This window comes from Chionomys nivalis, chromosome 13, assembly GCF_950005125.1.
Source record: "Chionomys nivalis chromosome 13, mChiNiv1.1, whole genome shotgun sequence".
Taxonomy (NCBI): domain Eukaryota; kingdom Metazoa; phylum Chordata; class Mammalia; order Rodentia; family Cricetidae; genus Chionomys; species Chionomys nivalis.
Window position 1 is genome coordinate 41,521,340 of NC_080098.1, and position 11,066 is coordinate 41,532,405.

The 11,066-nt window shown below is 43.1% G+C and overlaps 1 protein-coding gene across 1 annotated transcript; it reads right to left on the reverse strand.

The window, feature by feature from the left end:
• Positions 1-3,708: 3,708 nt before the first annotated feature.
• Gpx5 (glutathione peroxidase 5) lies at positions 3,709-11,066 on the reverse strand. The gene is made up of 5 exons (XM_057787888.1): positions 10,980-11,066; positions 7,985-8,138; positions 5,927-6,044; positions 4,983-5,082; positions 3,709-3,915 (listed from the first exon to the last, which is right to left on the reverse strand). The coding sequence occupies exons 1-5, from the start codon at positions 11,064-11,066 to the stop codon at positions 3,709-3,711; spliced, it is 666 nt and encodes a 221-aa protein (XP_057643871.1).

Consider the following 11,066-nt stretch of genomic DNA (forward strand, 5'->3'; position numbering starts at 1 on the left):
CACTGATAATGCCAATTGTTCTAGTCTCATTTAAACAGTCATTTCTAAGAAAGACTGTTTCGTAGCAGACTTCCTGGTATTCCAGCCCCTCTTTAGTGGTGTTTCCTGAGCCTTAGATGCAGGAACTGTAGGAGATATAGATGTATCAGTTAGGGCTGTCCTACCAACACTGGGCCCCCCCAGAGTCCATACCACTGACACCTGAACCTTGGTTTTTTATTATGGCTTCTTTAAATACAGCATTTAAAATCTCTAAATGCCATTAGAAATTATTTTGATAGAAATCACCTTGGCTGAACAAAAGATGGAGTCAGGCAGGTGCATGCAGACCAGTCCTGTCGGTCACTGTGAGTTTTCCACTCCTGGAAAACTGTGGCCTGTCTCCATGGTCTTCATACTGCAGTCACTCAGCCGCTCAGCTGCTCAGCTCTCTTCTGCAGCAGACGTGTCTCTAGCTTCTCCAGACACTCTCCTTAGGGTGTGACCTAGGACTGTTTAAGACACTTTGCTGCCTTGAAACACTTTTAGACTCTTAGCGCCCAATACTACCACTACTTAGTATCATTAAGAAAAGAAAAACATTTAACATATGCAATGTGACTAAAGCAAATGCAGAAAGAGAAATAAAATAATTGTTTTTAGAGTTTCTAAAATTTCAATTTTCTTTTTAGGCAGCCTCACAGTAGCCTAGGCTATCCTCGACTGGTCTCAGCAATACTCTTTTTTAAGCTTCCCAGTTTCTGGGATTGCAGGCATGCACCATGAGGGCTATATTTGTTGTTTTTATTTCAGAATTTGTTTCCTCCACCAGTACCTTTTTCTGTGAAGATTTGCAGATTTAGGTGAACTTTTAAAAAAAATACATTTTGTTAGGGCTGGAGAGATACCCCAGCAAGAGAGCACTGGCTGCTTTTCAGAGGTTCTGGGTTCAATTCCTAACGTGCAATTCCAACTCTCACATGGTGGTTCCCAAGCTTCCGTCACTGTGGTTCCATGGGATGCCATGCCCTCTTCTTAGTCTGCAGATAGATGCGCATGCACATAAAACACCCATGTACATAACATTAGGAGATAAGTTTTTCAAAACACATTTTTTTTTTGTTAAAATACTCAACAATGTTGGTGGCCAGAGGGTTTGCTCAACCACTTAAAGGTGCTTGTCAAGATGAAAGGAGAGAACTGACCCAGAGTTACCCTCTGGTGGCTACTCAGGTGCAATAGCATGTGCTCGTTCCCCACCCCTAATGACACACACACACACAATGATTTAAAAAATTAATATATAAGAATTATTCAAAAATATGACTAAGATGACCTATGTCACCGCACATTTATTTTCAAACTGAAGGTTTATTCATCAGCATTGCTGTGAGGCATATTCACAGGGGGTCCCCAGCATTACTTGTTAAATGTACTCTGATGTGCCTCACTTTCTGTTGACAGAAGTTTCTGTCCCACCTGGTCCCGCAGCCATTCAGTTCCAAAGAAACACACGGAGGTAGATGTTTCCCTGTTCACGCAAGAGGCTTTCTAACGATGCTCAGGGGTCTTAGCGAGTGAGTCTGCAACCAGGGACTTCAGTTTTATGGAAGCTGGGTATGCTTGTGTATTAAAGCATTTGGTGTCTAGATGACCTAGCCTTTCCCATCAGCATCTTCACCTGGCGCAGAGGGAGCACAACTTAAATTTGGAATTTAGCTTAGTTCCTTCGTGCTGTTGAGTAGCAGAACCTCTCTCTCTCTCTCTCTCTCTCTCTCTCTCTCTCTCTCTCTCTCTCTCATTTGTTTTGAGGCAGGGTCTCACAATGTGACTCAGGCTGACCTTGACTGGGTGACTCTCCTGTCTCAATACTGGGATTATAAATGTGCATAAATAAATAAATGAGATTTTTTTAAAAGGATCCAGGAGTCATGGTTTCACATTTGCCTCCATGTCATGATGTGTCACCACAATTGTTCACTATGTTCAACCAAACTGTTGATGTCCTTCGGGAATGGCCATTCTATTATCACACATGGCTTTGAGTACCAGGATATTACAAGTGTGTGTCCCTCCAAGGTAAGCTGTATCACTCATGTTGGAGGGAAGGCTTAATAACCACACAGTTACTTTGTGCCAGTAGCTATTGGTAATATATTCATTTTCTAATTACTAACCAGGTGGTGGATAATTTAACCTAAAAAACATCACATTAACATCTTTTCCTTTGAAGTGATTTTTTTGTGTTTGATAGCTGTACATTGGAGTTCCTAGGAAGAAGACTGTGAGAACTGAAATAGAGATGCTAATTCATCCTGATTATTGGATTACTGGAGTTGTGACTCAATGCCTGCAGCATCGGCCTATCATGAGCAATTTCCAGTTTGACACCCTACATTTCAAGGAAAAATTTACAAGGACATTAGTGAATTGTCAACACCTAAGCTTGGAGTTCCCATTGATGGGATTATTCTGAATTTGATGCTCACCCTGAATGAAGACTAGAACACACAGCAAGCTAGAGAGTGGACTTTACTAGACAGAAAGACTAGAATTCAGGGCAAGGACAAAGGAGTACCAGCCAATTCCCCTGGCATCTCTGGAACTGATGGGGTCTCAGCTAAACCCTTGCAGCTAAGTCTTCATGGGATAAACTTGTCCTGAAGTAATTCCTAAAGATAGCTTCCAGCCACAAATTATCAGGGGACAACTTTCTAGACACCTGGGAGGATAAATACTGTCCCTGAGGAGGTTTGTAATCTGGATGTCACCGACACTGCAAACAGGAGGAGAGAGATTTAAACATAAGCACCGATTAGGAATGAACCACAGAGGTCTTGAATGCTTCAGAAAACATTTTATTGGAAATAACATGTCTAGTTCTGAAGTTGAGGAGTCCCAGGTTGGGTGAGAGGACCCTGCCCTTCAGGCGATAAAATGCACCATCACTAGCTGGACCAGTGAAGATAAGACAGGAAGGAACACTTTTGTAGAATCAGAGATGAGTTTGGCTGGGATCCTGGCAGGAGGGAGACAGACACCTTCCTCCTGTGTGAGTCCAATTGCTCCCACTCTCCTGCAGATCGGCCACAGAAGGGCCCACGAGATGAAGACCGAATCAAAAAGGCAATGTGAACACACAACACATTTGTATCAGGAGATAAAAATTTTAGGAAAAGGGACCTAGACTGTCTCACCATCCTCCACTACTATTCCCGCACCTTCAGGGTGGAAAGAGAAGGAATCAGAATGGCCAAGGAGACTCTTCCTCTAGACACAACCAAGCGATTCCCAAATCCTTTGATGAATTTGGGTGGTTCAATATGGTTGTGTTGTTGATGGATTTTTTTTTTTTTTTTTTTTTTTTTTTTTTTTTTTTTTTTTTTTTTTTGAGACAAGGTCTCTTGTAGCTCAGACAGGCCTGGAATTCACGTTCCTATTGTCTGTTTGCTGAGTGCAGACATTATAGGTGAGTGACACACCCAGCCAAATCTATAACTGGGATCTCTGGATCTAGATTTTTTTCTTTTCTTTTGTTCTTCAACTCATATATCTTACAAGGAAAAATCCCTGTCACTTCCCAGGCATAAATCCACTTTGTGCAGGGGAGTTTAGGACTCAGGCAGTTTAGGGGGGACTTGGGCAGGCAGAGTCCATTTAAGTAAAGAGTGTGGTAAGAAGTCTTTTTTTTTCCGAGCAGCTCTCTAGGAGAGAATTAGCATGGCATTCCTACATGGTTTTGAACTGCTTCAGGTATGCCACGATATCAGCCTTGACAGTGCTGACAGGAGCAAGGTGGGACCAGCGCATGACAGGGACCCCATTGGGTCCCACCAGGAACTTCTCGAAGTTCCAGCGGATGTCATGCACCTTCACCGGCTCCCAGGAGATGTGCTTGTTTGTGCTCACAACCTCTGAGGGGTGAGGACAGGAGCGCTGCAGCGGAGAAGCAGAGAAAAGAAAACACATGATTTCTGTTCCCAGACGGTCTAGGCTATTGTAGCTCACTGGTAATCCCTCCCCATGAGTCTTAAACATCTTAGCCTCCTGTGGTTCCTGCGAAACCCCACAGGCTCTTCTAGTCACCAACAAGCCAGTCACCAAGAGCGCTGCTGGCACCATAGCCTAAACGTATGCCCTCGTTCTTTCTCTCACAGTCATATTGTATAGGTTAAGATGTAGTGCTTTTCAAACTTTCATTTCTTCTTGTTTTCTGAAACAGGGTCTCATACAGCCCATGTTGGCCTCAAACTCAATATGTATCTGAAGATGACCTTGAATTCCTGATCCTCATGACTCTACCTCCCAAATGCTGATGTCAGATAAATAAGATTGTGCGGCTCATTTTCCTTTTTTTTTTTTTTTTTTTTTTTTTGGTGCAAAGTGAGTGACTTGGACTAGAATATTCTTTCCAAAGTCTAGGGTTCTATGAACTTGTGGAATTTCAAAAAAATACATTTGGGGAACAGCTTAGAGCTACTTTAAGACTTTATCAAGGAAGAAAAAAGACTAAACCACATTTTGTCACTTAATTAAAAAGAAACATAAGAATAACTCGCATTTGGTCCATGACCTTCAAATAGAGGGCAATCATAAAAATGAGATGGGTGGAATTTATGGAGCCCCCCACCCCTGCTCTGTTTCTTCAGTCCGTGGAGAGCCACACAGTTGTAGAGCTCTGAGTTCTTTATGTCCTTACTATGTAGCCTATCCTATAGGTGGCAGACAGCCATCAAAAATGCCTTGAATGAATGAGGGAATGCACATCAGTGAGCAATGGGCCAAGTAAAAGCTGCCACTGCACACAGCTGTTTATTCCTCCCCAGACCAGAGTCCTACACATGGAAAGACTAGCAGGGGATTTCACCCAGAAAGATCAACCCACTTCCAGGAATGAACCCTTCCTTGGGTCCATTTCTACCATAACCAACAAATGGAAATTTTAAGCCCCCATGGGAATTTAGCAAGATTGGGAGTGATCCATATTCCAACAATTCACTCACCTTCAGGAAGGTGAAGATTTTCTGTTCTTTTTCACCGTTTACGTCGCCTTTTGCAAAAAGCTGGAAATTAGGTATATATCCTCCTCCTGGACGAACATACCTGCAACGAGTCAAAGGGTGAAGGTAAACATTATAACAGGACATCAAGATGCAGACAGAGGAAGGGCAGAAAGAGCCCAGGATTTGGTGGGGTGGTAGTGGGATGATGTGGGACTCCCCTCTGTATGCTATGAATATGTTTTATTGCCATTGGTTAATTAAAAAGCTGCTTTTGGCCAATGGTTTAACAGAATATAATCAGGCTGAAAAAGATATATTTAGAGAGTGTAGGCGGAGTCAGAGAGAAACCACGTAGCCGCCGCTGAAGAAGACAGACACCGGGCACTTTACCAGTAAACCACGACGAGCCTCGTGGTGATGCACGAATTAATAAAATGGGTTAATTTAAGATATAAGAACTAGCTAGAAATACGCTTAAGCTATGGTCAAGTAGTGATTTAATTAATACGGTTTTTGTGTAACTATTTCGGGTCTGGGTGACCGGGAATGAACAAGCAGCTTCCGCTAACAGTGCATGCAGGGGACAAAAGCCTGTTTTCCATGTTGGTCTCTGGTTGACTTCGTATTTCTGATTTCTAGTCTATCTCCGCTCCTTTCACTGCTTCTCTCTCAGGAGTAGCTGATCTCCAATTTCTCCACCGTCCATCCAAGTCTCAGTCGGGAGTGAAGAGAGGCTCCATGGACCCCATCAGATTCTCATCAATTAAAATCTGCTTGCAGTTGCCCTGAACCTATGAATTACCACCCTCTCAGGAGGTTTGGAGGCCCTGAGGGGCCTGTGAGACAGAGAAGGTGACAAGGTGTTGTGGGAACTCCTTTATTATAATCGACAACAGTCTGGCCCCCACAACAAGGTCTCTGATGAACTTCAGGCAGGTACTTACTTGAGCCCAGGAAGAATCTCTGTATTTTCTCCTGGTTCTTGCTTTCCAAACTGGTTGCAGGGAAAGCCCAACACAACCAAGCCAAATGGCTTCAAGTCCTTCTGAAGTGCATTGAGTTCTGTGGTTAGAAAAGGGACAACATGATGGCCTGACCTGGAGACCCCACATCAAGGAAGGATCTATCTGTTTCTACTATAACCAACATGTGGAAATTTAGATAGCCCAGGCTGACCCCATGGGTTGGTCATTTTACAGAGAAGGAAACAGAAGGAGAAAACTATCTGATCAGAGAGGCTGAAAGTCATGACTTAAGTTAGACGTGCATTCTGAGCCTCTTAGTTACGGTACAACATTTCTCAAGCTCACAATTATACACAATCCTTTTTACAAACAAGGATTCCCAGGTTTCCTTTCCAATTCTTTTCCTCTGAGATGGAGCCTGCCCACGTTTGTTACTTAAAAGTCTGACACCATCTAAACAAAGCCAGCTAGAAATACTACAGCTCATCGTCTAGCCCTCCTTGTTGGGGGATTGGTAGAATGGGTCATTCTGAGAACTGAGACTCTCTCCTGGGTACAGGCTAGCTCATGCTGAGCAGGTGCAGACAATCTTGACAGGTAGCAGGAGCCGAGAGTTTCCAGCTGAACTTCCTGATACTCAGCAACCGCCCTGGGAGTCAAAGATAAATTCTACTTCTAAAGACAGTTCTCAGAGTTGACTCAAAACTCGTACTTCGGTGCTCCTGTCCACTGCCATGAAGAGTCCAACTACCTGATTTTATTAACTGTTTAGTCCCTTGACAAATACAAGTCTGTCACACTAGGATACAGCTTGACCAACTGGCATCTCTCAAAGGCCCCTTTTACAGTTAGAGATTGCCTCCCTATTTCCACACACTTTCCTCTCTTCCTTCCCATCCCTCTTGTCTTTAACAGGAAATCCCTCCTCTCTCCAAGAAAGAGACAAGAAATTAGGAAGCCTGCCTTCAGCCCTTCAGCGGCTCTTCCCAGGATTACTTATTTGTTACATGTTAAGTGGAAATTAAATAAGTAGATTTCTTTTTTTCTCTTTGAGATATGGTCACCCTATTAGCCCAGGCTAATCTCAAACTCTGACCTTTCTTCCTCAGCCTTTGGAGCATAGGAACGATAGCTATGCATCGCACGCCAGATTGTAAGTCATTTTTAAGGTCCCTATAAACTGGTAAGATGAATTTTTGTTTGATTAAAAATGAGGAGTTGGACTGACTTCAAATGGGCTTTATTAATTTAGAAGTCATCAAATAGTGTTTACAACATTGACAACAGGGATGTTGGAAGAAAGAATGTCTTCCACAAACATGACAGTATTCTCAGAGGGGTAAGAAGGAAAACGCTTTTCACTCTAAGACTTTTTGTTCCTTTGACTTTTGATCCTTATGAATGCATTACTTCTGCAAAGCACGCTGCACACCATAATACTTCACAAGAAGGCCTTATTAGCTCAAGGAGCCGGCAGCCTCCTCCCCCAAGCTCTACTCTGGTCACGTGGTAAACCAAGTACAAAGCTCCTGTGCCCCTCTCATGTTCATTGTAGATCTCCCTAGAACAGTCTCAAAAAACATGGCTCTTCCCTCTTGTCTTTGCCAAGGACTCTTCTGGAACTTTCTGAGAAGTATCAGATTCACTGATACATATTGGTTCCAATGGCAATCTCAAAGCAGACCCCAGTCCTACCCAAGGAAAGGGCCAGCAGTTTTGTTTTCTCCTGTAAAGAGCTGAATGGTGTTTCAGACGTTGCAGATCACAAGCTCTCCATCCCTAGTAACCACAGAACTACTGACCTCTGCCTTAGGATGCGAAAGCAGCCATAGGTGAGGAAGTGCTGTGCTCCAATAAAGCCCATACAAAAAAAAACAAAAAAAAAACTGCCTAGGTTTGATATGTGGGCCATCACATGCCAATTTAAGACATCAGAGAATGAAGCAAATTACCATGACACAGAATTGGAATAGAATTCCCAAGAATACAGGCAGCTGGAAATTTTTGTCACAAGATCACATGGCTCTGAATTCTTACCAGGGTACTGAATTGTCAGACCGCAGTAGGTAGCCACATTGACAAAGAGGACGTGCTTGCCTGCATACTGCTTGAACTGAACACGCTCCTTCCCATTCAGAGAGAGAGTCTCGTAATCATAGATAGTGCCTTTCACGTCTTTGTAGCAATTCATCTGGAAAAAAGCTTTGTTATGGTTGACAGCAGTACCCCATGTCTGTTTGATCAGTCAAAACATGCATGAACAATGAAGGTGTTAACCAGAATGCAGCAACAAACAGGAATTGGGTAAGGGATTAGAAGACGGAACAGTGGGGCTTGACATACAATCGTTGCTTCTTATGGAGAGAGGAGTGGCAAAAGGGTTGTCTGTCACTTGTCTCTTCCCCTGGCATGGCAGGAGACCAGGCCATGTGTGGATGAATCAGACTGAAAGGAACTAGAGAGCAAATGACAGCAAAGAGAAAAGAACCCTGGCGTTTGTGAGGATGAGGCTGTGGACAACCATGCATTAAAGGCACGTTGCCTGCTTGCTCTCCAAAAGGGCCAGATTTTCATTTTCAGTGCTTCAAGACGGCCTAGTTATTTCTCTTTCTCTAAGTCTTCTGACTTCTCAACCCGCTCAAGAGCATAATAGAATGGGGAGATCACTAGCCTGGAATAAGATCTACCATTCGGAGTGTCTGTGAATCTGGGCAGCTCTCATTCCCGGGCCTCAGAGCTCCTCTCCCCAACAGTAAAACAGAACAAAGAAGTTCCCAGGTGTGTCATTCTAGAATCCAGTGCAGTTTTCATGATAAAATTCTCTTACTGTCGCTCTCTTACTCTTATGGTTGTCTTATGTCAACACTGTGAAAACAAACCATGGTATGTGTCAAGAAAGGATGTGGAAAGCCCTAAAGCCTATCTCGGATTGAGACAGGCTAAATCTGTCACATCTGAAGACATTTGAGCAGATTTCAAGAGAGCAGAAATAAGTTCTACAGAAAGTTCTCACTGCATGTTCTCATGTTAAATTTCTCTATAAGGCAGGTCTTATGTTTTATTTCTGTCTCTGCCTTGCCTAGGCCCCTGCAATGCAAAGGTGTGTGAATGGATGCTCACTAGCACAGCCACTTACAGTCACAGGTCCACTTACAAGTGCTAGGGAGGCAGAATATATATATGGAGTATAAAAAATCATGAAGAGAAAGCTACATGCCATCGACTGAGAAAGCGCTGCTGAGCTGGCTAGAAAAAGATCCAAACTGGCTTCCTTATCAGACAGTGAAGATGGACTTAGACAGACATCCTGGAAATGCAGGGCTGGTAAGGGTGTAGTCAACACCATTTGCTCCCACCCAGAGAAGGAATAGTGAAAAACAAAGCAACATTTCCAACCCTACACAACTGATGATCCCATCACTAGCACCTGAGGTTGGAGGTCCTCCTCTCATGGGAAAGGCACTTTCTCTATGTAAGCTTTTGAGCCTTTCTTTAAATACACACACGCACGCACACACACACATGGATGCACACATGCAAATACCAGCAATACTCAGAAGATATAAAAAGCTCTCATTTTCACCTTCCTGGTGCCCGCTTCCAAGTCACACTATTTTGGGGAAGCAGATAGGGAGTTACAGCAATGAAAGTCATATTGAGTATTACAGTACAGTATCTTAGAGGGACAGGACTTGAAGATTCATTTTAGTCCATCTTACCTATCTGGGAGAGGGAGGGTTTGAGGCATGGTCTGATCTTATCTAGGCCAGGCTGGCCTTCACACTCACGGCAATTCTCCTGCTTCAGCTCTTTGAGTGTTAGGTTCAGGGATGAGCCACCATGCCCAGCTATTCCAGTTTATTTTTGCCTCCGAAATTATATTTATTTATTTAATGTGCATGTGTATATGTGTGTATATATGTGTGTGTGCCTGAATGTGTATGTATATATACATATACACACATATATACATATACATACACACACACACATATATATGTATATACTGTGTATATGTAGGAACCTGCAGAGGTGAGAAGAAGTAGAAACAGTTGTGAGCTACCATGTAAATGCTGGAAATTGAACCCTGGTCTTCTGTAAGAGTAGCAAGCACTCTTAATGGCTGAGTCATCTCTCCAGCTCCTCCAGTTTATTGTAGATGATGATTATTCTGCTCTTCCAAATGTTTTTTGAGTCTGAATATTAGGTTCCCATGCCCTCAGACCAGGCTTTATTAAACACTGAGTCTCCACATCTAATGAGGCAGCTCGGGTTACATAGAAACCATATCTTCCCAGAGCTGCCTTTTATAGAACAAATTATGTGCATAGCAATTTTTGATCTCTCATCCTAGCTGGGTAATATAACCCACAAATTAGGAATGGGTAGAATTTGTACGCCAGAAGTTATATCCCACTGTGTGAATGAATATTTGATTGCTTCTAGTGTTCCCTCTCATATATTGCTATCCTCCTGTGGACTGCCCTTTCTACCGCCACACAGACAGAGATTGTTAAGGTTGCTGAGCTCCATATTGAGAGTAGAGCTAAGACTCAATTCTCAGACACCTAGTGCTGGTGCTCCAAAGCTCCAAATGGAATTGCTTTAGGACTCTGGCTGTTGTTTCTCCCCATGTGTTCCTTTAGTCTTAAAAATCCACATGTGTTTCTTTGTTTTGTTTTGTTTTTCAAAAAGAAACCCTTCCTTTATCCACAATTCTCCTCCAAATCCCAGTTACTACCTACTGGATGACCATGGTAGTTCTGCCCTCTTCTAATGGGTCTTGTAGGGGGCATTCACTTGGAGAACTAGTGGAGAAAGGACCATTGCTAGGGAATCCTTTCTTCCTTATTCATATGCAACTCAACAACATATATTTACGAAAGTGAAGGGAAGAAAGGTTTGGGGTGACCACCAGGAGAAGAAGACAGGCGTAAGACTCTGAGAAGAAGGACGGAAGGGCGAGCTTTCGGAGCAGAACCTAAGAGCGACTATGTTCAGCTCTGCTGTGCTCTTTATGGCCCTTACTTACCTTCATCTTTTCTGGCTTGGAAAAGGTCTGCACATAGCTGGCTAGAAGAAGTGGGACAAGACAGAAGACTCTTAATTGCATAGTCAT

Coding starts and splice junctions, on each gene's coding strand:
- Gpx5 (XM_057787888.1), bottom strand. CDS start 11,066: ATGACTATGCAATTAAGAGTCTTCTGTCTTGTCCCACTTCTTCTAGCC. Junction 8,139..10,979: donor CCAAGCCAGAAAAGATGAAG/GTAAGTAAGGGC, acceptor GCTTTTTTCCAG/ATGAATTGCTACAAAGACGT. Junction 5,083..5,926: donor GAGATTCTTCCTGGGCTCAA/GTAAGTACCTGC, acceptor GACTCGTTGCAG/GTATGTTCGTCCAGGAGGAG.